This window comes from Lynx rufus, unplaced genomic scaffold (assembly GCF_022079265.1).
Source record: "Lynx rufus isolate CCGP_SWC_20201006 ecotype Redwood Valley unplaced genomic scaffold, mLynRuf1.p SCAF_28, whole genome shotgun sequence".
Taxonomy (NCBI): Eukaryota; Metazoa; Chordata; class Mammalia; order Carnivora; family Felidae; genus Lynx; species Lynx rufus.
Genome location: NW_025814843.1, coordinates 8,708,977 through 8,735,692, shown reverse-complemented (window position 1 = coordinate 8,735,692; position 26,716 = coordinate 8,708,977). Strand labels below are relative to the sequence as shown.

General features: G+C 49.6%; 2 protein-coding genes across 2 annotated transcripts in view; one reads left to right on the top strand and one right to left on the bottom strand.

The window, feature by feature from the left end:
* Nucleotides 1-1,217: 1,217 nt before the first annotated feature.
* Nucleotides 1,218-17,900, bottom strand: GSG1L2 (GSG1 like 2). The gene is made up of 5 exons (XM_047089823.1): nt 17,594-17,900; nt 9,062-9,109; nt 7,265-7,417; nt 5,388-5,499; nt 1,218-1,473 (listed from the first exon to the last, which is right to left on the bottom strand). Exons 1-5 carry the CDS (start codon nt 17,898-17,900, stop codon nt 1,218-1,220), a joined length of 876 nt encoding a protein of 291 aa, XP_046945779.1.
* A 3,231-nt stretch (nt 17,901-21,131) lies between these two features.
* GLP2R (glucagon like peptide 2 receptor) overlaps nt 21,132-26,716 on the top strand; it is a 53,210-nt gene continuing 47,625 nt past the window's right edge. The window contains exon 1 of the mRNA XM_047090084.1: nt 21,132-21,230. Coding sequence (XP_046946040.1) covers nt 21,132-21,230 — 99 coding nt within the window. The remainder of the gene's footprint in view (nt 21,231-26,716) is intronic.

The following is a 26,716-nucleotide window of genomic DNA, read 5'->3' as shown; positions in this document are numbered from 1 at the left end:
CATTTTTCCAGAAATGACACGTTCAGTAAACACATGAATACTTTCTTTAGATGAATCTAAGTTAGGGCATAATTAGGGTTGTTATAATTTAGTAGCTTATTTTAAATAAAAAAACAGCAACCTAAATTATGTGTTCAGCAACCTGTGGCCTCGATGATATGTTAGTTTAAAATATAAGATAAGTTTATATAATATTATAACAACACATAATATTATAACAACAGCACATTATAACAACCATGCAGAACACCACGGCTTTAAACAAAACTTGCACGTTTAGCAATGTTTATTTTTTATTTTTTTTAAATGTTTATTTTTGAGAGACAGAGAGAGACAGAACATGAGCAGGGGAGGGGCAGAGAGAGAGGGAGACACAGAATCCGAAGCAGGCTCCAGGCTCCGAGCTGTCAGCACAGAGCCCGACGCGGGGCTTGAACCCACAAACCATGAGACCATGACCTGAGCCAAAGTTGAACGCTCAGTCGACTGAGCCACCAGGAAGCCCCATAGCAATGTTTATTTTTAGAAGCAAAAGTGCCTAGCAATTTAAGTACAACGTTTCCAACATTTGTTCTACTTAGTTGCGATAAGGTGTCATTCCATCCGGCTGTTCTCATTTTGTTTTATCATTTGATTATGCTTCTAAGTAGATTTTACTATAGGTAGAAATTAGGAAATTTCGAAGAAAATATATATTTAAAGTAACACAAAACTAATTTTTTAAATTTAAATTCGTGGCTTCTTGATGAAAATAAAAAAAGGAAGTATGGGATAGTCACACATGCTATCAATCTGTGTCTGTTAATTAAGGGAAAAAATTTCTGGATACTCTTCCGTCAACAAACATGTGCGGGCAACACATTTTATACTTTTGGTGGTTAGAATCTTGCTTTCCCCTGTCTTCAAAACTTCTTACCCTAAGTGTTCACATGTCCCATCTCCTTTGGTTACCGTGATTAAACTCACTGTCAGGAAAGCCTGAGATGCTGATTTATACTAGAGTGTCAATGGTTGATATCTTCTGTAAGAGTGATCTCACTTAAAGATACTGGCATTTTACCAGGAATCAGTAGCTGAAGCCAAAGGTGTTTAATGAAGGGTAAGATGATGGGTAGAAAGTTTACCCAGACCACAGCCTTCTGAAGTCCACCCCAGAGATGTTCGTTGTGGACGTAAGTGCCTGGCTGGTCTGCCTCTGCAGAGCTGGTAGGTTGTGGCTAGCACATGGACACCTTCCCTGGGGCATTTGGTGGCAGGTGCTCAGATGCACTCACAAGGGCATGCCCGGCAGGGCTGGGAGCTTCCATTTCCCGAACACTTTCCGAAGCCTTGGGTTCCGGGAATTTGTGTTGAGAGTGCTTACTGCCTTTCCGTACCCTCTGCTTCTCTATGAACTCCAGGCGGGCTGCCGTGTATCTGTTCACGGCCATGACCGACACAGCCATGCAGAGCGCGAAAGAACCCCACGCGAGGCTGTCAACAAAAGGCACAGTTAGGGAAGAGTGTGGGGCTGTGGTTTCCTTCCTGCGGGAGGTCAGTCTGATGAAAATCCAGCTCGTAGTTCCACTGAGCTCGGACCCGGACTTTGGATCACAAGTTTCGGACACCAGCCAACAGTGTTGTTAAGGGAAAAGATTTCGGAGTCATTGTGCCCAGTGTGCACTGCGGGTTTACGCCCATCTCTTAGGAACTGTGCACCCTTGAGCTGATGACTTCACCTCTCTGTATCAGTTTCCTCGTCTGCAAAACTTGACAGATAGTAACACTGCACACAGGCCGGTGGTGAGGAATTTAATGAACTAATGTGTGGGAAGTACTCAGCATGGAATCTGCTGATACAGAAGTGTTGCTTTTTTGTTATTGTTGCTCTTGGCTCTAACGCAGGACACCAGCCCTGGGTGTTGTTACTTTATATCCCCACCCTCTGGAAACCTGTTGCGTTCGGAGATGATGGTCTAGCTACACTTTTCATCTTCCACAGAACAAGGAGGAATGAAAGAGAAAGAACCTCTGCCAAGTGACGAGTGTGTGTTTTCAGGGGACGAAATTCCCAGGTAGAAGAGAAGCCTCCACCTCCAATTACCTACAAAGAAGCCTACTGTAGCTAAGTTCTAAACTCGCTCCAGAGTTTCCAATCATCCCTAAACATGACTTGACCCTCAAGGACACCAACATCTAGGGGGAAAGCCCAACAACAAACAGAAGAAAAAATCCAAAGAAAAGAGCTAAGAACAGAAGAAAACACCAAGAAGAAAACCTTTTGATTACTATCTACAGAGACATATGAGAAGCTATTGCATGAACAAAGCAAGATCAGGATATTTAGAAAAGGAATAATTAGAAAACAAGAAAGACCTAGGGCACCTGGGTGGCTCAGTAGGTTAAGCATCCGAGTTCAGCTCAGGTCACGATCTCCTGGTTCATGGGTTCAAGCCCTGTGTTGGGCTTTGTGCTGACGGCTCGGAGCCTGGAGCCTGCTTCGGATTCTGTGTCTCCCTCTCTCTCTGCCCCTCCCCTGCTCACACTCTGTCTCTAAAAAATACATAAACATTAAAAAACAAACAACCATGGGGCGCCTGGGTGTCTCGGTCGGTTAAGCATCTGACTTTGGCTCAGGAGATGATTTCACAGTTTGTGGGTTCGAGCCCCACATCGGGCTCTGTGCTGACAGCTCAGAGCCCGGAGCCTGCTTCGGATTCTGTGTCTCCCTCTCTCTCTGCCCCTCCCCTGCTCACACTCTGTCTCTAAAAAATACATAAACATTAAAAAACAAACAACCATGGGGCGCCTGGGTGTCTCGGTCGGTTAAGCATCTGACTTTGGCTCAGGAGATGATTTCACAGTTTGTGGGTTCGAGCCCCACATCGGGCTCTGTGCTGACAGCTCAGAGCCCGGAGCCTGCTTCAGATTCTGTGTCTCCCTCCCTCTCTCTCTCTCTCTCTCTCTCTCTCTCTCTCTCTGCCCCTCCCCCACTCACGCTCACTATCAAAAATAAATAATAAAGACATTTTTAAAGAATGTAAAAAAGAAGGAACAGAAAGCTAAGAAATGGAAATAATCAAAGAAATAATACCAGAAAAAAACCCCAGAATTCTAGGATGTGAATATTCCGATTGAAGGGCCCGTCAAGCACAGGAAAGGGAGAATGAGTGTGAATGAGAGATTTTCCCTCCAAGGTGCATTATCCTGACATTTCAGAATACCGATAATAAAGAGTAGAAAGCAGCAGCTGACCTATAAAGGGACATGAATCAGAATAGTACGGAACTCGTGCCTGAAGCAGTCAATTCTAGAAGGAACTGAGCCACACCTTCAACATTTTAAGGGAAAATGATTTCCAACAAAGGATTACGCACGCTGCTAAACTATCAAATATAGAGCATTGGATAAATACATTTCCAAATATGCACGAAATAATATCTTTGCCCCTCGAACCCTTTCTTAGAAAGCTACTGGGGGATGTGCTCCCACAAAATGTGAATGTGAACTAAGTTAGATAATGACATGGGGCGCAGAAACAGCTCTCTGCTTACAGCACTGTGGCAAACCTCCAGGCAGGGGGTCCAGAGCGGAGGGGAATGTGGAGGGTTTCGGTTGGGGCTGGAAGAGTGGGATGGGGGGAGACAGAATTGAGAGATTGCTATGTTTAATGCCATTTTATTTTCAATTTTTAAACATCTTTAAATGTTTTTATTTAGGGGCGCCTGGGTGGCGCAGTCGGTTAAGCGTCCGACTTCAACCAGGTCACGATCTCGCGGTCCGTGAGTTCGAGCCCCGCGTCAGGCTCTGGGCTGATGGCTCAGAGCCTGGAGCCTGTTTCCCATTCTGTGTCTCCCTCTCTCTCTGCCCCTCCCCGTTCATGCTCTGTCTCTCTCTGTCCCAAAAATAAATAAACGTTGAAAAAAAATTTTTTAATGTTTTTATTTATATTTGAGAGAGAAAGAGAGCAAGGGGAGGGGCAGAGAGAGAGGGAGACGCAGAATCCCAAGCAGGCTCCAGGCTCTGAGCTGTCAGCACAGAGCCCAACGCAGGGCTCGAACCCACGAGTGGTGAGATCACGACCTGAGTGGAAGTTGGATGCTTAACCAACCCATGATTTTTTACTTTTTTTTTTTTTTTAAATTTTTTTTTTCAACGTTTATTTATTTTTGGGACAGAGAGAGACAGAGCATGAACAGGGGAGGGGCAGAGAGAGAGGGAGACACAGAATCGGAAACAGGCTCCAGGCTCCGAGCCATCAGCCCAGAGCCCGACGCGGGGCTCGAACTCACGGACCGCGAGATCGTGACCTGGCTGAAGTCGGACGCTTAACCGACTGCGCCACCCAGGCGCCCCAACCCATGATTTTTTAAAAAGATATTATTTTTAAGCAATCCCTACACCTCATGTGGGGTTCAGACTTACAGCCCCAAGTTCAAAAGTCATACACTCTACTGACTGAGATAGCCAGGCACCCCTGTTCAATACTATTTGAGTTTTAAAAACTATTTGTATGTACTTCTTTGATTAGAAGTTAAGTAATTACAAGTAATAGGAAACAAAACAAAACAAAATGATATTGGAACCAATACCATTTTTTGAGAGAGATCACAAGCAGGGGTGGGGGGAGGAGGAGAGAGAGGGAGAGAGAGAATCCCAAGCTTGGCGTGGAGCCCAACGTGGGGCTCAATCCCACGACCCTGGGATCATGACCTGAGCTGAAATCAAGAGTCAGACGCTTAACCGACTGAGCCACCCAGGCACCCCTGTATAATATGACATGGCTGAGACTTTCTGTTAGGAACACAACTTATCTGTCCATTAGAAGCAGGGGCAGGGTCTCTCATGATTGAAGTATTTATTAGGCAGCATTATAACTCAGGACTCTTCCCTGTAAGCCATGTTTAAGAATGGGGTAACATCAGTATCCCCATTTATTTATTTTTTATTATTTTTATTATTATTTTTTAATGTTTGTTTATTTTTGACACAGAGGGAGACAGAACATGAACAGGGGAGGGGAAGAGAGAGAGGGAGACACAGAAGCTGAACCAGGCTCCAGGCTCTGAGCTATCAGGACAGAGCCCAATGCGGGGCTCGAACCCACGAACCGTGAGATCATGACCTGAGCCGAAGTCGGGCACTCAACCGACTGAGCCACCCAGGAGCCCCATTTCTTGAGGGCTTCACTCTTTGCCAAGGATTTTACAAATATAATCTCTTTGAATGCCTAGGGACACATGAGACAGGTTTCATCATCTTCCAGATGAGAGAGCTGGGCTCCAGAAAGGTTAAGAAATCAACCCAAAGTCAGACGGCAGAGCAATGGCCAAGGTCAGTAGTCTTACAGAACCTGCGTGTAACCCTGCGGGTCTGTCGGGGCTTGGGCACCACGGCCAGCAACTTACCAGTATGACCAGCCATAGTCCCACGTCTGAGGCTTCCAGTCTTCGGGACCAAGGTTCACAGCGATTTGAAAGATGGTTGTGTACATCATGTGGGCCACCATCCCAAGGAGCCCTGCACGAGGAAAGCTTTGTGAGCCACAGGTGGGGATGGGGTTTCCCTACCTTGCGCGAGTTGGATGTAAACCCCAGGAGCGTCCTTCTTGAACCCTTCCAAGCAGGTCCCCCGTCTCACATTCATACCAATTCCTCGTTGTCGTGAATGCATATGGTGTGTGTTCCTCTGACGTGTTGTTCCTCCCGTGGCCACCTCTCCCCGTGTGTCATGCCCCTGTGTCCCTGTGCTCAGAGGCACCAATGCTCCAGTCTCTCCTTCCCAGCGCAGAGGAGGGGTCCTTGGACCACATTTGGCCTGATGCCACACTCCACGGGGTTCTGTTCTGTTACTTCTTTTGTGTGTGGATGGTTTGCTAACTCTGGGATACTTTAGGGAAAAATCTGAGTACGGGGGGCAAGCCTGGGTGGCTCAGTCGGTTGAGCATCCAACTCTTGATTTCGGATCAGGTCATGATCTCACATTTTGTGAGTTCGAGCCTCACCTCGAGCTCTGTGCTGATGGCATGGAGCCTGCTTGGGATTCTTTCTCTCCCTTTCTCTCTGCCCCTCCCCTGCTCGAGCTCTTTCTCTCTCTCTCGAAATAAATAAACATTAAAAAACCCAAGAAAGTTGCCTTGGATTTCATTTTTAAACGCTGGCTGTTTCGTTGTTGTGTCTTTCTTTTGCGGGGAGTCTAATCTCACGCGTGTTTTCATTGGATAAATGTATGGCCAATGGTGGCCAGGTAGGGATCAGCTTCAGAGGCCCAAATAGAAATGAGTTTTAATTGGTGGGGGCAATTATTTATATATTAATGGGCCATCTAAAGTCCTTGTGATGTAAACCCTCCAACAGTCTACTTGAAACTGTGTTTTCACACTTGAAACTGAACAGACATCCAGAAAGAGGCTTACTCATGACCTTGGCAAGGGTCGGGGGGAGCACTGGAGGGTGCCAGGACCTGGGGAGGAGTCTCCAAGAGCCCATGGCCTACCTCTTTGTTATGAAGATCCACAAATTGGATTTTATCACCCTATTCGCTGATGATAAAGCTCACGCACAGAAGTGAGCTCCCAGCTGGACTGATACACTGTTAGCAGGGCTTGGAGTATGGGGACAGAGAAACAAAGGAAGTCATCTGTTGGGGGTCCTTTTCTTGATGGAAAGGCCACTCAGGAGACCAAATGAAGCTGCTCTGATACAGACGAGGATACAGAAGGAAGACCGCCACCCCAAAGAAAGGGAGTTCTTTATTCTTACACGTACATCGAGCTTGATAATGACTTTCAGCAAGCAACAATTTCTTGCATTCTTCCCACAGAGTAGGTGCATTTACTTAGTCATCACTATAGCCACTGGAGGTAGCTGGCTTAGAGAGGTTGAGTAACTTGCCTGGGGTCACACAGCACTCATGTAGCAGAGAACTGACACCCAGGTAGGATTTCCTGACAAACTACTGTGCTACATTAGGCAATTTCTGTTCTCAGAGCCAATGTGTCTCCTTCCCAGGGTTGTGATAAAGACCCAGTAATACATTTTATTTTCCATCCCCTTTCTTTTCATCCGTCAGCCAAAGCATCATTGCTTTCCCCCGCCCCCTGCCCCTCCAGTGGGATTTATTCAGTGACTTCTCCAGTGGACCAGCTAGCCGTCCTGCTGAACGGGCCGTTGACAGGACAAGAGCCAGCCTGCGCTTTGGCAGTGGGGACAGACAGCCCGGAGCTCTGTCCCTCCCGCTGGGACAGGCTGTGGGGAATCACCTGTTGGCTGCTGGCGACAAGTACCTGCGAGCACCGTGAGGATGGCTACAGAAGCATCCACCTTGAGCCAGCGGAAACCAGCGCTCTGAGAACTCACTCCGGAGCCCAGGAGGACGGCACTCGTCAACACCAGAAGGATGTTCAGGATCTCGGCCCCAATGGACAGCCACAAAAGTCCTGCAAAGTGTGAGGGTGATAGAGACCCTGAGCCTGGAGAGTTCAGAAGCACCGTGATGTCGAACCCTTTGATCCTCTTCCCTTCTAAGACACAAAAACAGGGTGGCCTGGATGGCTCAGTCGGTTGAGCGTCCAGCTTTGGTTCAGGTCATGATCTCACTGTTTGTGAGTTCGAGCCCCGCGGCGGGCTCTGTGCTGACAGCTCGGAGCCTGGAGCCTGTTCTACATTCTGTGTCTCCCTCTTTCTCTCTCCTCCCCCGCTCATGCTCTGTCTCTCTCTCAAAAAATAAACATTAAAAATTTTTTAAAAATTAAAAAATAAAATACAGAGATGGTCAGCATTTAAAAAGAAACAGAAAACGGGCTCCTGGGTGGCTTAGTCGGTTAAGCGTCCAACTTCAGCTCAGGTCATGATCTCACGGTCTGTGAGTTCTAGCCCCGCGTCAGGCTCTGTGCTGACAGCTCAGAGCCTGGAGCCTGCTTCGGATTGTCTCCCTCTCTCTCTGCCCCTCCCCTTCTCATGCTCTGTCTCTCTCTCTCTCTCTCTCTCTCAAAAATAAATAAATATTAAAAATATTTTTTTAAAAAAGATTGTCCTTCGCTGGGAGGGGGAAAAAATAAAAACAACAACAATAAAGCAGGAGTCTGATGTGGGGCAGGAGAGAGGCTGGGGGGGGTGGCCTCTCTATTCCCCAGTTCAGAAGTTAGTACGTTGTTTGGATTTGACCAGAAGACTTTATCTTGGTCCTTTTATTTATTTTTTATTTTTTTTACAATGTTTTATTTATTTTTGAGAGAGAGACAGGATGCGAGTGGGTTGGGGCAGAGAGAGAGGGAGGCACAGAATCCGAAGCCGGCTCCAGGCTCCGAGCTGTCAGCACAGAGCCCAACACGGGGCTCGAACCCATGAACCGGGAGATCATGACCTGAACCAAAGTCGGACGCTCAACCGACTGAGCCACCCAGGCGCCCCAATCTTGGTTTTTTAAAGAAGACACCAAACTTAAGGAAGAAGGCAGAGGCGGCTGAGCGTTTAGGAGCCCTGGTTAGAGATCCCGAAACCTTGTTTGTATCTGTGTGGGCCGTTTCTTTGCCCCCCGGAGGGCATCCCGCCCGCTTCTAGGAGACACTGTGCTGCAGGTGGAGGTAAGAAGACAGAGGAACAGGGAGGGAAGCTGGTGTCTGTGAGCTGCGTCCTGGGGCCCCAGCAATGGGCGAAACAGGTGTAGATCCAGCCTTCACAAAACCTGCACTCCCGCTGGGGAAACAGACCCCGCGAAACCATCACGGATTTGATGAGCGGCACAGACAAGACGAAGCGTGCGGGAGCGCATCTCTTCCCAGTCCTGCGTCCGCCGTGGGCCGCTGTGGGCGTATGCGTGCCCTGGGACCCGGTAAACACTACCGGTCAGGGCTTCCCGCCCCTCCCCGCCGGCAAGGTCGGTTGTACCACCTTTTCCAGAGCCCCTGACGACTACAGGGCACATGCAGGGGGCAGGTGGTTCCAGCGCTTGGACTTGACTTTGTGGAAAAACCACAAAGAGCTCTCTCGTGTCTCCGCCCCTCCCCCCGTCTCCCCCAACACACACAATCAAAGTGACCCACGCTGTGAGGCGCCCTGGTGGACAGAACATGGGTATTTACCGTGTTCTTCAGCTGGTATTATACTCTGGAAACTTCTACACTTTTCACCTAGAACACAAAGAGAATATACTCATAAGGAGGAGTAACTGTGTTTCTAGCACCCTCACTCTCTTAGGGACAGACTGTGTTTCGAGCACCTTCAGTCTATCCAGGGTCATTTTAATGGGGAGAGAGAGAGAGCATGAGTGGGGGAGGGGCAGAGAGAGAGGGAGACGCAGAATCCCAAGCAGGCTCCAGGCTCCGAGCTGTCAGCACAGAGGCCGAGGCGGGGCCCGAACTCGGGAACCATGACATCATGATCTGAGCCGAAGTCGGACGCACAACTGACTGAGCCACCCGGGCGCCCCTATCCCAGGTCATTTCGAACAAGGATTGGGGGATGTGGCAGATGGCTTTACTGTTCACAGACATGTGCTGGCCCCCCTACCCACCCGACCCACCCCCCAATAGGAACATGATTCAATCCCATCGTGGTGAATCCAGGCTTGGCCATAGGACTTCCTTTGGCCAATGAACTGGGAGCTGGCATGGGGTGGGTCACTTCTGGTCAGAAGCTTTAAGAGCCAATGTTCTGGTTCTTGTTCCCCTGTCTCTGTGATCACAGAAGCGCCTGTCCCGATGGAGTCCCCATCAGCCTGGGTCCCTGGATAGCTGTGGGGAGGAGTCACCCTTCGCCAACCTAAAAAATACATGCAGAATGAACTAGGGATGAACTTGTTGATTTAAACCCCTGGGATTTGGGGGTTGTTTGTTACTGAGGCATAATCCAGCCCGTCTGGGCTGATACTGCGAGCCTTAGACCACAGGTTCTCACCTTCCCAAACAGCATCCGTTATGGTATGAGTCTCAGTTTGTCTCTGGTTAGAGGGAAAGGAACAAAGTTTGTATTGTTTTTTTTTTAATTTTTAATGTTTATTTTTGTGTGTGTGAGAGAGAGAGAAACAGAGTGCAAGCAGGGGAGTGAAGCAGAGAGAGAGGGAGACACAGAATCAGAAGAGGCTCCAGGCTCTGAGCTGTCAGCACAGAGCCCGACGCGGGGCTCGAACTCACGAACGATGAGATCATGACCTGAGCTGAAGTCAGATGCTTAACCGACTGAGCCACCCGGGCGCCCCTGTAATGATTTTAAAAAACACACTGGAGCAGATTCAGAGCTGGTACCGAGTGACCTCGCTGTTGGCATCCCATCGTGCTTTCTGGAGCGTGGAAGGACGGGGGGAGTTACTGCATGTGCACCAGAGGCTGCTTATTTCGTGTTCCGGAAGGGTCCCGGAAGCCTGGGAGTATCGTCTGCCATGACAGATGCCCAGATGCCTGCACAATCACCTGCTTCTTCCCTGCAGAGTTCAGGGGAGTGGCTCCAAGGACCCCTGAGGGTAAGTGACTGGTACAGGAGCATTAGGACTCGGGCCGCATTAGGACACCGCCCCCACTGCATCACTGACTGGATGCAATCTGGTGCACAGCCCGGAAGGTGCCGGAGGATGCAGACAAGCCTGAGCCCCGGAGCTGCTCCCCGTCTGGGCTGGTGGGAACTAAAACAGGGCCAGTTGGGGCACAGATCACCGCCTCTCCAAAGGAATGGCTTTCTCAGCCCTAAACCAAGCTTAGTGGTCCCCGCGTTGGCCTCGCGTCAAGGATTTAATGAAATAATGGACAGGAAAGCCGCTCTCAGTTCCTACGCACCGAAATCTCCCTGAAATAAAATGAGTTGTACTGGGGGCTGTTTGCATGTGGTTAGGGCACAGATTGTTATTAAATATAGCACCCTGTAAGTAACCTGAGGGCCAGGGTCACGTCACCTACCTTTCCTGGAAGTTTTCAGGGACAGAAGGAAGCTTGGGGGAGCATCTTTAGACCGCAGAAATTATTTCTCCTTTGTAGGAGAGAAAACCCCAGGTAACTCTCCTACTCAAGAACCTGCAGTGGCTCCCTATTCCTCCAGTGCTGAGTCAAGGTTCCTCTTCTTTGAGGGCCTTGCTTCCTCAACACACAGCCCTTCCCTTTGGTTCACCTTCTACGGCGTCAGGCTCATGCGGGAAGGACCGTCCGCACGAACAGGTGCACGCTCACGGTGGTGCACGTCTAAATGCCACAGACCTTCAGATTGACCACGCTTGTCCTCACGAAACACCAAGCGCCCTGGGGCCTCATTGCTTCCCACGTCTGCCCTGCGCCTCTGCTGGGCTCTGGGAAGAAGAGGAACAAAGGCTGGGTTTATGATACAGCCACTTGGTGGAGCTGCCCCGATGGGATTCTTTCTGGCGAACGTGTCGCAGGCTTTACCCGTCACATGACCCAAGGGAGGGCACTTACACAGCCTGGGGGTGAGGATGACAGCCCTGGGGACCCGTCTGCCAATCTGTAGCCGCGGTGGCCCGTTCAGCTTTTGAATTAAGCCCACTTTGGATGGATGCAACCGTTTTCCTAAAGATTCTCCGATTTTGGCAGTGGGCACGGTGTTAGGGTTGCAGCAGCAAAACTTCGGCCAGTTTTTCCTGGTTGGACCAAGGAAGTCGCCATTGCACTGGGGACATCTCCACACTCACACGCTGCTCTCAGAGAGCCCTTTTGGGGCCGGCAAGCGCTTCTTCACGTAAGCCCCCGCGTCATCCCCACGAGACCCAATGAGTGAGGCCGGCAGGGGGGAACAAGTGCGTGTCAAACACAGAATGGGGCACGTAAATCCTCAAGGCCTGGCCTCTGTGCCTGGTTCTGCCATTCAGTAATCGGACCACTCTGAACCTCGGTCTCTTCATCTGTGAAATGGGTGTGATAGAAGTCCTCCAATGACAAAGTTGCGAAAGTATTCTGTGAACTGCCTTATGTTTTTGTTTTCTTTTTGAGTGTTTTGTTATCAATAAAGACAAGTACACACAGCCACAGTTTACAGATCTGGAGGCCAGGGGCAAACAGGTCGGTAGAGTCAGGAATCGAAACACCTGAGACCCAGTGCCTTATGCACATCACCCACCTGCTGTCTTTCTCCATAATGCACGGAGGACGAATTCTCTCTCTTGCCTTCCTTGGAGGGCCGCCCTTTCTCTCAGGAATAAAATGGAGGCCAGGTGCAGAGCCAGGGGCAGGGCAGAAAAGAAAGCGGAGGCCGGCCAAGGAGATTAGGAGAATTCACAATAGCTCAGAAGGCTGAGGTCAGCCTGGGCCAGATGTCAGGCCGTTGTGACCCCTTGATTAATTTGAATCCTCAGAAATGGTGTTCCTTTTGAATGAGGCCAGCGGGATTAAAAGGAAAAATCTTCATAAATCCCACGAAGCCAGAGAGGCGGGTGTTAACGGAGCTTGGCGATAGAGTTTCACCAGCCAAGCAGGGCAACATGCCAACTTGGGAACTGGTGTCCGGGTCCCCAGTGCTGGACTCCAGCATCTCTGTCTGCTTGTTCCTCACCCCCTCCCCTCTATGGGGTGCCCAGACCCCTCTGTCCTTGACCTTTGGGGTTTAGTGCAACAGCGAAGAATTGGAAACGGACACCTTTTCTTGGCTCATTGATTGGACGCTTTCATTTCAAATCTCCATTTCAGAGTGTGGGATCAGAGGCGCTGCACCCCTTTAAAGGCACGTTAGGCAGGGACCCCCGGGGGGCTCAGTCGGCTAAGCGTCCGACGTCAGCTCAGGTCATGATCTCTCCGTCTGTGGGTTCGAGCCCCGCGTCAGGCTCTGTGCTGATGGCTCGGAACCTGGAGCCTGCTTCCGATTCTGTGTCTCTCCTTCTCTTTCTCCCCCTCTCCTGCTCATGCTCTGTCTCTGTCTCTCAATAATAAACGCATTAAAAAAAATTTAAAGGCACTTTAGACAATGGCATAAAGGAATGGGAGAAGGTGGCTTCTGCAGTGTCCTAAAATCACACTCCGGATAAGCCTCCCCCGGAAGGTCAGCTTTTGCAAGGACAGAGCTGATTCAGAAGGAAAAGATCCAGGGACGCTTCTGGGGACATCAGAGCTGGGGAGGGGGTGTTGGACTTCCCGAGACCCCTTTCCTGGGCTTTCTCGGATCAAGGGGCACCCTCCCCAGGATAGAGTCCTTACTGTCAGGTGTCCTGAGCTCCCCCCTCCTCCAGGACTCTATCTTTGAGCAGTTTGGGTGCCCTCCCGTTCACCTCCAGCTGTAATCCTTCTCTTTTCTTTTTTTTTTTAATGTGTATTTATTTTTGGGAGAGAGAGAGTATGCATGAGTAGGGGAGTAATCCTTTTCTGTCATCTACCCCAAATCTCCCAGACACTTGTGATAAATGAGACTTACGAGCAGATGTTTATGGGGACTGATCTTCAACTGGGGGCCCCAGGCTATATTCCGTGGCCAATGTGTTTTCCTGGTCCTATGCAATGTTTTCGAGATGCTTTAAAATTGGGGATTTTCACGGGGACATCCAAGTATTTTTCTTTTCTGGAAAACTCGGAGGATCTGACAACATTGAGCACGTAAGCCCTCATGACCATAAAGTTGAGCTGAGCCAGGGGCTGCCTCTTTATCTGGGGATGAGGTTTCAAGGTCATTGGTATTCTCTGATGACCTTGCTTCATTTGCTTTTGTTACCACCTTCTGTGGGCATTGGTTTGCGACCTGTGGCATGTATCTTTTGTTTTATTCCTTTGTGTGTTTGCTGTTAATTTAGTTACTCTTTAGTAAAAATTTCATTCTAAGCTTTTTGCTCTGGGAGCGTCTCATAACACATGAAGGTGATCATATCTCTCCAAGGGAAAAAAAGGTGTTCTGGAGAACATGCTTCTTCTTGGCTCTTAATAAAGTGATGATGGTATTTAGAGACTGTAGTTTACTCGGATGAACTTATTATCTTAGGAAGCATAAAAAATGTGAGCAGAGGGTTTTTTTTGGATTGATAGACACAAAATTATTCATTGGCAATTATAAGACAACTTCTCTTCAGTTGAGTTTTGGGCACTGTGGGGGGAAAGAGGGAGTCTGGGTAAGACTTTTACAAAGAATGAGGGCACCTGGGATGCTCAGTCGGTTGAGCATCTGACTTCAGCTCAGGTCACGATCTTATGGTTTGTGAGTTCGAGCCCTGCATCGGGCTCGGTGCTGACAGCTCAGAGCCTAGAGCCTGCTTCGGATTCTGTGTCTCCCTCTCTCTCTGCCCCTCCCCTGCTCATGCTCTGTCTCTCTCTGTCCCCAAAATAAATAAAAACATTAAAAAAAAGAAAATTAAAAAAAAAGTATATAAGATGCACATAAATCAGAAAGGAGTCAAGAATTCACTCTTTATTTCTACTTGGCTTTGTCCATGAAACGTTGAGAACATCAACCCTCCTTAGAATTCAGCCTGTGTTCCTGACAATATATTTAAAAACCTTGCAGAGGTGTGATCCACGAAAAGGCTGTGTGTGTGTGTGTGTGTGTGTGTGTGTGTGTGTGTGTGTGTGTGTTGGTAGAATGTCAAGGAGATTCCGGGTCTCTAGAGGAAGAAGTGTGAAAGGTCTTCTCACGGCCCCATAACTCTGCTGTCGGCCTCTGCTTAGGTCGAGAAAGCCCCCCTCCTCCCACCTGGGTCACAGGTTTTTACCAGAAAGCTCAGGGACAGGTGTCTAATTTCCTGGCTCCTGAGAAGCAGTGCTTCTCATCTTGTTCATTTAGGTGTTTCTTTCTAGGGAACACTGTCTTGCTGTCTTGCCCAGATCCTTGTCCTGGAGTGACCGTGACCTTGCGTGGCAGGGGAGGAGAGTTGCCTCGGGTGACACTGAAGAGACACGTGGGTTAAGTTCTTCTGTAACGAGGCTTCCCCTTCCACCCTGCTTTGTGTTCTAATGCAAATACCTGGACTGTTTTGCCTCAGACACTCTGTCCTGTCTGCCTGGAATATCCTAATCTCCATCTATTAAAATCACAGTCCTGCTTGGAGGCCTGGTACAGTGGCCACCTCCTTTATGAAGCCTTCGCCATGCCCAGAGCTGTGAATAACCTCTTTCTCCTTTCTATTCCAATATCATATGTGAATCTTTGTGGTAACCATGGTCATATTTTTCCTTGTTTTAGTTTCATCTCGATCCTCACCACTGTAGTCCACTCACCTTTGTATCCCCCCATTCCCCTCATCTTGTGCTTGACAAGGAAATGCTTTTTAGTGAATTTGTTCCATGCTGCTTGGAACGCCCTTTCCAGAGGGCTTTGCTATACTCCAGGGCATGCTTCTCTAACTCTGGTGTGTGTCTTAATCACCAGGGGAGCTTATTAGAGATACAGATAACACCAGATAGAAAAGAGAGCTGAGGGGAATAAAAAACAATGCTATGAGGATGGGAAAAGAAAAGGCAATTAGGAACTCCAGGGAAAGCAAAAGGCTGTACAAGAAATTTAATGTACTGATAGCACCTCCTTGATTCTGTAATGAACAATATTTATACAGTCTAAATAATTATTGGTTTATTGATTTATAGAAAACAACAATATAAGTATATTAGGAAGATGGGAGAATAGACATGGGATGTGGTGGTATGAGAGATTTATCCTTATCTGTCATGACAGGAAGTTAATAAATCATGTCTAACATGAAGACAGCATATGGTTTTTGAAACATGGAGGCAAATACCAGAAGAAACAACTGAGCTAAAAGTGGTTTCTCTGAAGGGTGGGACCAGGTTATAGAGCAGGAAGGTAGCAGGGGACTGTTGGTTTCTCTTATAAGTGTTTTTAAATGATTTGATCTCTTATCTATGTATAAATATTACCTTACTTAAATATATATATATATATATATATATATATATATTTTTTTTTTTTTTTAAAAGACTGTGGATATCTAGACCCCATTTAGATCTATCGAACCAGAATCTCCTGCACTGGGTACCTGGACTTGTATTAACTTGCTGGGCGATTCTCATGCACAACAAACATTTGATAACCGGAGTGGTGCTTATATGCAGCTATGGAAATAGAAGTAGGCAGACCTCACATGGGGACTTGGAAGGGGAGTGGAAATTCCCAAGCAACTTGCCTATGGGTTTGGTGACTATATTTTCCAAACTGAAAATCTGAGACTGCCTTCAGTGCCCTCCAGAATGCAGGATCATGAGCCTCCTGTGTCTGCGGGGGTAGAGAGAGAAGACGTATAGGAAGATAGTGGCACCCCCCAGAGGAGAGGGGCAGGAGGCCCTTCCAGTAGCTTTAGCTCTAGGTACTATTGTATTGTGTGTACCACACTTAAAGCAAAGGCCATATGTACTGACGGGGACACATAGAAGGGTAAGACTAGGCACTGGTGGCCCCCAGTGGGGCAGGATGGAGAGGGGTAAGCAGCATTGAGAGGGTTCCTACTTGGAGCCTTTTACTTAGACCTCAGAAGAAACCACTAATGCTATAAGGATGAAAAAAAGGCAATTAGAAACTCCAGGGAAAACAAAAAGCTGGTCAAGAAATTTAATGTGTTAAGCCTGAGGTCAAGAGAAAAAAGGGGGGGAGGTCCTCTCCTTTCCACCTTGACGGGTGTGCTTTTCTAGTAGGAAGGGCAGAGCATTGTGGCCCCAAGCATGGATTTGGGTTTGCCCTCAGGCTGTATGACACTGCAGAGTTCAGCTCCTCCCTCCTCAGTTCCTTAGGATGTAAAACAAAAAAATTTTTTTTCTGAAATAGGTGTTCCAAATACCAACCATTCCCTTCCCTCTTCTCTCTTGTCTTCCTCTCCCATTTCCCTTACCAACTGGCAGAAGTTCAAAAGATATGGAACCGGGGCTGAGTAATATGGCAAAAGCAGGGTTGGGCTCGCCAGCCATATGACCTGAAACTCTGAGCCTCAGTTTCCTCACTTGTGAGCTGAGGAAATAATATCTACTCTGCAGGGTTATTGCAAGGATTTCCAGAGACAAAGGTCTAGCTTGTTAAGGATTCTTACTTCTTGAAGGTGCCCCCCAAGAGGGAGGATCCTTTCCCACCGATGATGATAAAAGTCAATTTTCCAAGAGAACTTGCCATTTCTTTTTTTTTGTAAGTTTTTAAATTTTATTTTTAAGTTTATTTATTTATTTTGAGGGAGAGATAGAGTAAGGGGCAGACAGAAAGAATCCCAAGAAGGCTCCACATTATCAGTGTGGGGCCCGATGCGGGGCTCGAACCCACGAACCGTGAGATCATGACCTGAGCTGAAATCAAGAGTCGGACGCTTAACCGACGGAGCCCCCCAGGTGCCCCTGAGAACCTGCCATTTCAAGACCCCCTAAAAAGCACAAGGATGCGGCTTGGGGTCAGACGGGGCCACTTTGGGTTCTCGGGGGATTGGGTAGACACTAGCAAATGGTCAAAGCGCATTCTTACAAACGCCCCACATCAGGCACTGTTGCAAGGCAGGGAAGCCAGTCATTTACGCCTTATAATAATTCTTGCTGACATACTGCTGTCATCCTATTTCACAGATGAGAAAACGGAGGCCCAGAGAGGTGAAGAAGCTCACCCAAGGATACAGAGGCTGTCAGCGGCAGCACTGGGATTCAAACCCAGGCAGCCTGGCTCCCGAGCCCCTGCCTCTGTCGCCCCCACCCCCGGCACCTGCGGCCACGCTCGCTCACCTGCGCTGCCGAGGTTTTCCTCACAGGACTGCCAGAGCCCCACATGGAACCGGCTCTGGATGAACCTGTCGTCTCCCGTCTCCCAAATGTACTGGACGGCCTGGCTCTCGTCGTCCCTCCTGCCACCGCCGTGGCCCCTGTTGAGATGAATGCATCCTAGCCCTCCCGGATGGTCCTGGCACAGAGGCTTTGCCACCCTGCGGGTCCCCTCGCACCAGTGGCTGCTGCCCAGGGCGGTGAGGGAGAAGGCCAGGGCGAGGCAGACGGGAAGTAGGGCGTGCACCTGCTGTCTCCCGGCCGCGTCCATGACTGGAGGAGGCGTGCGGCCTCGGGATGAGCAGCGGGCCGCCTCCCCGCCTCCGCGTGCTGCCCGCCCCTCTCAGCCCTGCCATCTGGCACCCTTACGGGCTTCTCTCCCATCCCCGGGGGCCCCCCAGCGTGTGACGCCCGCGTGCGCGCCTGTGGCCTGAGAAGCCGCGGGAGAAAGAAAGCACGAAGCCGACGTGTTCCCATCAGCTGCGTTCGCGCACCCACCCTCCCCAGGGTGTGGGTGTGTAGGACGATGCCGGCTCTGTTTTTGTCTTTTTAAACCCGGGGTAAAATACGCACAAGACAACATTCACCATGGTGACCATTTTCTACTTTCATACTGCTGTGCCCCAGTCTCTAGTCCCCTCTTCATCTTGGGACCCCGGGGGCGGAGCTCCCCTTCCCTGTCCCCTGCCCGGGCACCTGCCACTCCGCTTCCTGTCTCTACCAACCCGGCCACTCCGGGGCTCTCACACAGGTGGGGTCATGCAGTACCCTCTCTTCCTGAGCGGCTTCTTTCACTCAGTGTAACGTCCTCAAGGTTCACCCGTGTCGTAGCGGGGGTCAGAGTTTCCTTCCTTTGTTTTTATGTATTTTTTAAGTTTCCTTTTATTTCTTTAGAGGAGATAGTGAATGGGGGAGGGGCAGAGAGAGAGAGAGAGAGACAGAATCCCAAGCGGGCTTCACGCTGTGAGCACAGAGCCCGATGTAGGGGCTCGAACTCACAAACGGTGAGATCATGACCTGAGTCAAAACCAAGAGTCGGACGCTCAACCGACTGAGCCCCCCCAGGGCGTCCCAGATATTTTTTAAGTCATCTCTACATCAAACGTAGGGCTCAAACTCACGACCCCAAGATCAAAAGTTGCACAATCCACCAACTGAGCCGCCCCCCCAGGCGCCCCCAGAATTTCCTTCCTTTGGAAGGTTCTGTGGCATCCCTGGTGTGGACAGACCACGTTTTGTTTGTTGATCTGTCCACGGACACTTGGGTTGCTTCCACGCTTTGGTTTGTATGGAGGAGGTCGGTGCTTGATGAAGACCAGGGGCATATGGGCAGGTGTCTGGGTGAGTCTGGACCACCCCCCCGCTTGCCTTTTGCATCCATTGGGGTGCTCAGGGTTGGGCTCCAGAAATTCGGGATCCCGCAGCCTGCCACACCCTACAGAGACAGGGACCGCCAAAGACAACGTCCTGCTTCGGGGACGGAGAGACTCAAGGTTCAGGCAGCCTCCTCTGGGGCCTCGGGGCTGTGTAGAGCAGGGGTGTGGCACCCAGCACCGTCCCGGGGTCTCCAAAGCCGGCAGGCACACCCATTGGCACCCTGGGTCCTGTCCTTATCATGGGGGCTCTCCGGGAGTGGTGACACAGAGGACACTACAGTCACCTCTCGGGCGGAGGACCCTGATGCAGGAATAAGAACAGGAAAAACATCACAGAAGATGCCACATGGTCCTACATGGAAACACACGGGTCCTAGACTGTATGACCCCCCAGATGTGCCCCCAGATGTACCAGAGAATCACCGGGCTGGGCGGGCAGGGGAGAAGGGCAGTGCCCTGTGGGTCACTGTCACTCTCTGCCTCCTGCTGGCTCCTCCTGTGAGCCCTGCATTTGTGGGGTTGGCCACCCATGTCTTGGGAAGAGGAGTTACCACGTTTCATCACTAGATGGCACCTGTCCAGCAGCCGAGAGCTCATGCATGGCCCGGACTCCTGTCCCTTCAGGGAAAAAAGGATGCTTATTCTTTTTTTTTTTTAATTAAATTTTTTTTTTAGTGCGTTTATTTATTTTGAGAGAGAGAGAAAGAAAATGCAAGCAGGGGAGGGGCAGAGAGAGAGAGAATCCCCAGCAGGCTCTGTGCTTCCAGCAAAGAGCCCAACGTGGGGCTTGAACCCCCGAACCATGAGATCGCGACCTGAGCTGAGGTCATGAGTCGGACGCTCAACCGACTGAGCCCCCTGGGAGCCCCAAGATCTGCAAGGATTTCCAATAAGCGATGTTTGCTTGTTTCTCCCCCACGGTTCAGCAATCATTTACTCAGATAAGTGAGCGCAGGTGAGCCCCCCTGTTCGAACTTGAATGGAGAGAAAAGCAAGAGTAAACTAAATGAAAACACAATCTTTTTTGTCTCTTGCAGACTGCGTTGCATCCAGTCAGGACCTCTTCCTCCTGGGCCTCTCTGGGCTGGACGGGGAGAGGTGAGGTGAGAAGGGCCGAATGGAGCCTTTCAGAGGCCCCGCGAGGAACCCGCCAGCACAAAGGAACAAGACCTGCAGACCTAAGGTGAGATAGAGCACGTGGCCAAGTAACCGTGGCAGGTGATTCTGGGTAACCCCGGCTCTCCCATTTACTGCTGTGTGGCCTTGAGCAAGCATCCTAACCTCTCTGGACCTCACCTGCTCATCTGTCAAGTGGGGAAATGATCACGCCCTCACCGGACCATCGTGAGGGCAAAGGAAGCAGGCGGTGGGCCGAAAGCTCGTGTGCAAATGCCCCTGTGTGAAACTACAAACATGTTAGTTGCCTTTTCCCCTTGTCCTTGTGCTCTGGTGTAGACGGGGCCCGGGTCCCCCACTGGGGGCTTTGCTTCAGGACCTGGGTCCGGACCTGAGCTCTCCCTGGAAGTGTTAACATAGACGGGGCCCCCCAGGAGGAGACCCTGCCCTCGCGGCCAGGACGAGCTGCTGCCTTAGTAAGAAACGCAACCCCCTCACCAAGACGCCCACCGCACAGCTGGAACCGGGCCCACCCTGTCCTGCTGAAAGGCAGCTGGAACCGAAGGTGGCCTTGTGCGCTGAGCGGGGGCTTAGGAAGCGGGGCCCATTGCCCGCCCGGCTTTTCCTCCCGGGGCGGCCTCTGCTGAGGAAGTCCCTGGGAGCAGAGCCGACTTGGGGAAGGTCTGGGAAAAATCTCCCTGCCCTCGGGGTGGGGGCCGGGGCGGGGGATGAGCCGCGGCTTCTGAGAAACCCTGCAGATTCGGTAGGTGGCTCTAGACCGGTTCGGAGGCTCTCCTCCCCGCGTGCGCGCACTGGGTTTGTGCAAACATTCCCCCCCCGCCCCGTGCAGGGAAGAATGCAGCGGGAGGCCGCCTGTGGTACATCTCGGACCTTTCTAGAAGCGTGCCCGCACTTGTGAAGTCGCGGCAAGGAAGGGGAGGCCGGCACCGAGCGGGGCGGCGCCCCGGAGAAGGAAGCAGGGTCCCCCACCTGGAGTCCACGCGCTGCCCATGGGCACCCCCGTTGCCCGGGGGGCCAGGCCTCTCCCCGCCTCCGGGAAGCGCTCTCCCCCGGTCCTCGGCCTGCTGCTCCTGGTCTTCATCAAGCAAGTAAGAGCGCGTTCTCACTGTTATTGTTACAATGATTGCTGTTAGGACCACTTTTGTATCTTTTCCGATCCGAGAAGCCGTGTGGGGCTCTGGTAGGCAATTTGGAAAAACGTTAAGACGGAAGCAGCGAGAAACCACAATCCCGGTATTCGGAGGCCATCGCTGTTTGAATTTTGGCATGTTTTCTGCAAATCCTATGCGTGCTTCTGGGCAGCTGAAATCGTGATGTATAAAGCGTTTTGAATCCCACTTTCCCCTTGACATCATTTATATAAGCATTTCCCAGGGCCCACGTGAACTCTGTCAATAACGTTCAAGGGGCACCTGGGTGGCTCAATCAGTTGGGTGTCCGACTTCGGCTCAGGTCACCATCTGGCAGTTCGTGGGTTCGAGACCCACCTCGGGCTCTGCGCCGACAGCTCGGAGCCTGGAGCCTGCTTCCCATTCTGTGTCTCCCTCTCTCTCTGCCCCTCCCCGCTCACACTCTGTCTCCCTCTCTCTCTCTCTCTCTCAAAAATCAACTTAAAAAATTTTTTGTAAATAGCATTTAAACTTGTCACATAGGTCCTCTTGTCTGCTTTTACAGTTTTCTCAGGCCTGAGTATTTAGGTTGATGGGCAGTGGGGTTTTTTTTTTTTCCCTCCTTTCCTTTCTCCTTTTCCTTCCTTCTCAGTATGAAAATATAGAATGAGCATTGGTTAAAAAATTAAACGTATGCAATCTGAAGAAGTACAAGCACCAGCTATAAATCACTGGGTTCCCATCCCCCAGAAATCACCCTCGTTCGCTTTGGGGGTCTCGTACTTTCAGACATTTTTCTGCCATTTATTTCCATATAGTTGTGTTTTTTTTTTTTTTTTAACATAGGCTCAGATTATAAATATTGTATTGCAACCTGCTTTCGTCCTAACGAAATACAGTAAGAGCTAACACAAGCTAACACTTGGATGGAACACTCACGATGTTCTCCAGGGCCGGTGCCTGGCACGTCCTGTGTACTAACTCATTTCGTGCTCTCAGCAACCCCGAGAGGGAGGCCCTCCTGTTAGAAATGCCTCCTCTGCCCCCATAACAGGGAGGGCCGTGTCCCTGATCTCGTAAGTGTGCACCTCATCGGGCTTTCTTTGGTGCTAACCCGGGACCAGACAAGCAGAAAACACCCACCAAATTCTCTGCATCCGACTCCTCCCCGAGACTGCCTTCAAGCCCTCACAGACCGTGGATGTGAGCCCGATGGATGGTTTCGTGGAATCCCTGCCGTGGTGGCAGCCTCTGGGCGGGCCACCATCGTGCTCCTGAGACCCAGCGGGTTGCCCGGCGAATCCCTACGGAACTCGCATCCTGGCTTCAATCTTCTGTACATGGCGCGTTAATACTGAACACAGAACTGTCTGGCCTCGTTCCCCTTCTTACACACGATCACGCGTCGATCGTCCCCTAAGTGCCCACCACGGCTGTAGCATCATCCCGCTAGGTCCCCGCCACGAGCCTTGGACGGAGGTGTTATTAGCGAGCCCATTTTACAGTCGGGGAAATTAAGGTCGGTGGGAGTTAGACGGTCACCTGAGATCACGTGGCTTGTGAACAGTGGCACCAGGGAGTCAAGTCAGCCCGTGGTGTCTGAAGTGTTCTCACTTCCCTGGCATTCCTTTGGGAGCTGTCGACATACGGAATATATACGTATATATATTACGGCAGCGAAATTTGCAATGTGTCAGGCCGGCTTATGACACTGAGAAAGCCACACCTCAGCTCTATCATTTGGCATTCTCACAATCAATACTCTTTCCAAGCGAACAGTGTCTCCGGTCTGCCATCCGCGTCTATTTCTAGAAGCTCTTTCCTCTGTCTGTCCTCCAGTGTGCATCTATAGCCCCAATGTCCACCCCCCCCCCCCCCGCCCCGCTCTTGGTTCTCAGTCTTAAAAACCCATATTTTCCCTCCAGATGTTTACACGACGAGGCTTTGCGTAGACTTTCATGATGGATTTTGCTCACAGATGCTTTCCCTGCCTGGAATATTAATGACCATGGCATGTTTTCTAGCAGAAAGTCTTCATAAAATTCACTTCATGAGAAATTCTCAGGGATGGTTTAGTTTCGAAATCCAAGCAGGTTCCACCCCCCCACCCCCCACCCCCCACCCCAGCTCATTTAAGTGAATTAGCAGTTGCTCTGGCTTTAAAAAACATGAACTCTCTATCGAAGGCTCTTGGAGAAACAAATCTGTGACTCTTTCGTGCATTGCTGATGAGAGTGTAAAAAGGTGCATATTTTTAAATTAAAAAAAGTTTGGCGAGGACAGTTTGGCGCTATGTTACCAGAACCCTTTAAAAATGTGTATCCTCTCTGGCCCAGAAATTCCAATTGAAGGAATTTCTCCTAAGAAAATGAAGATGTGCTCAAACGTTTAACTGTGAATATTTTCGGTGCAGCATCATTCCTATTAGCAAGCCTCTAAGCCAGTGCAAGTGTTTCATGCTGGAAGATTTAAAATTATATCACATGTGTTCATAGAACATTATGTAGCTGTTTAAATGGCATTTTAGAAGTATGGGTCTCGAAATGGATACATAGTCACCCTATATCTTCCGGTGAAAACACAAAGCAAGATGATTTCCTTTTTTGGTTAAAATAAAAGGGGAAAGAAAAAGAGGAAAGTAAACGGAAGCATGTGCACGGAGAGAAGAGTCCGGAAGGAGATGGTAATTTCTGATATAAGATTCTGATTCCACCTTCTCCCCTTTTTGCTTTCCTGTAATTTTTGTTTGATTGACAGAGAGGCAGATGCCTTCTTGAACCAAGAATACAATAAAATGTATTTAAAGCCGTCAACAGAAGGTCTTTTTTTCCTTTTCCTCTCTTTTCAGCCAAGTTAGTCGCTGATGCTGGTTGCCTGTGAGAAAGGGAAGAGGGAAAGAAGAATCGAGATCAAGTCAGTTTTTCCAGATAGAAAACATCCATCCGTGTTCTTGCCTTGCCTCTATTTTGTTTGAATCGGGCTGTGATTGAACTTGGATTTGCGTCTTGTGTTCCTTGTGTCTTTAGGACTTGGTACTTGGAAAGGCAGTCTGAATTTTTCCAGCTCCCCTACATTGACCAAATTCAGTGCTTTGTAGATTTCTTCTCCTTCTTTTTCTTCTCTTCTTTGTCCTTCTCCTTCTCACCCCCCCCCCCCCGCCACCGCCTCCTCCCCTCCTTCTCCTCCCCCTTCTTCTCCTTGCACTTTTAGCCATGGCCATCAGTCATGGCATAGGGCAGGAGGAGAGGGTCATGTCCATCCAGGGACAGTTCACGTGCCTGACTGATTTTATTGTCTTTTCCTCGGCCAGTTCTGGGGAAGTCCCTGAGGACATAAACAGCACCTTATCTAAGAAAGGGTCTTACTTCGGCGGCCTGCAGGATTCTGGAAGCTGACAATTTGGCTATCAACTTATGTGCTGAACTTGTGGAAAATAGTATAGAGTCTGCTATGGTCCTGTTAGGATGTTTATTTCCTTAATGTGTTAATAAACTTCCATCTTGATTCTTGCCACAACTCAGAGACAGAAAATATTAAGGGGAGACTGAAAGCCTATTGCCTAGGGATAAATGCCAACTATTTCCTCCTCATTATCATTATCATTGTTACTTGTTGGCTAATCCCATGGTTTCTAAATTGTGTGCTAAGGTGCCTCGAGGCACCACTGTGAGTTCACAGGGCTGCTGTAAGACATTTTAATTTTTCAAGGGAAGTCCAGCTATACATGACATCTGCCGGACCTGGCTCGGGGTAGTTCATAGTTTCAGTATTCGGTAACACTCCTCTCCTTTTGATGATGTTGGATCTCTACAAAGCTGGGAGTGTTTTGCAGATGCTATCATAAAAAGCAAGGACCACCCAAACATCAGTATGGAACAGGTGCAAACATGGCTGTGTCCGATCTGATTCCCAGATTTGGGAGGTTGTCCAATCTCCGGTGGGCACAAAGTTGCTAGGATGCAAAAGTTTCTTAAGTTGTTTGGCCCTACCTACTAAACGAATGGGACTTTAGGCATTTCTTTTGGCTTTTGGTTGGGGAAATGATGGAGCCACTGAGGGTGCCATGAGTTGAGAAAGTTTGGGAACCCCTAGTCTAACAATGACTATACCAATTCTTCTTCAAAAAGCTAGCCGTGTGATTCTTTGGGAAAAAAATGTGAAAGAACTATTCCCAGACCCCGTCATGAATTCCATAGCACTGGGGGGTGGGCCACGCAGGGCAGAGGAGGGAGAAGGTAGATTGGACTAATTACTCAGAAGGTGGAAACTGGCTGCCCCATTGGGCTCATAGGTGGTTGGGGTTTTTTCTTGGGGGGTGAGGGTGATGGTGGTGCTGGCTGTGTGTGTGTGTGTGTGTGTGTGTGTGTGTGTGTGTGTGTGAGATCACATATTTAACCCCTCCTGTGTTCAGCCCCACCCCAACTCTGTCCCACACCTGTGCTTCTGTTTCTTTAGCTGGAATTTGGGGGAAACTGAGGACAATAGCTCCTGCCCTGTGCTAGGGGCTTGTATTCAGAGATGAAAAGACACATGTCAGCCCTCAAGGAATATATGGGATAGTGAAGGGGTTGGACAATTCAAGCCCCAATGACAATACAACACAATGGGCCATAGGACTTGTTTATGTGTGGGGTCACTGGGGAGAAGGGTCACTAGCTCAAGACTTGAGTGACAGAGGTAGTCAAGCATGATCAGGGGTCATTAATCTCGAGTGAACAGGGGCGAACAAGGAGTGAGCCAGGTTGACGACGAGGGTGGACGAGAGGACGTTTTCCAAAGTCGTAGAAAAGCATGACTGGGGTCGAGAGGCTTGAGCTGGGGGTGGTTGAGATGTGAAGTCAAGTCAACAGGCTGCGAGGGGAAGACCTTACGCAGGAGAGCCCTGTGGACCTATCCCTTTGGGGGCAGTGTGGACCAGGTCAGAGGTAGAAGAAACGGGAGGCAGGGTTAGACAGGAGAGAGGCTTAGGACAGAATCTGGTGCTTAGTTGAGCCAAGGAAAACTCCTCATTTCTGGTTCATGACCAATGGTGCCAATACTGAGCCACTAGGAGATGAGGCTCTTTAGAAGCAGAGGACGATGGCATAAGAATGTCACTTGACTTTGCATGCCAGCCAATTACACAGTTGTCTTATCTTTAGCAGATTCTAAGTCCTTTAGGGCAGAAGCTGTATCTTGCTCATCACTGCACCCCTTTGGTCCCTCCTTAATGCAAAGCCTAGCGCACAACAGGTGCTCAATAAAGATGAGTTAAGTTAAAGAAGAGAAAACCCCTTTAAACCCCTTGTTTTGTTCAAAAGACAAAAGCAGTGGTACGGATACTCAGTTAGATGTTGTTGGACAACTCTGTTGTCTGCAAAGCCCAAAAAGATGTGCTGTATTTTTAAGACTCTATGGGAGGAGATAGTTCATGTCAGAAAGAAAAAACTCCCAAGGCCTCAGTTTAGTAGCAGAGCATCTGTCTA

Bases quoted from the DNA above. Each gene is read 5' to 3' on its own strand.
- GSG1L2 (XM_047089823.1), bottom strand. From the start codon at position 17,900: ATGGACGCGGCCGGGAGACAGCAGGTGCACGCCCTACTTCCCGTCTGC. The intron at 9,110-17,593 runs GTGAGCGAGCGT...TTTGTGTTCTAG, and splicing joins GGAAAACCTCGGCAGCGCAG to GTGAAAAGTGTAGAAGTTTC. The intron at 1,474-5,387 runs GTAAGTTGCTGG...TTTTGTTGACAG, and splicing joins GACTATGGCTGGTCATACTG to CCTCGCGTGGGGTTCTTTCG.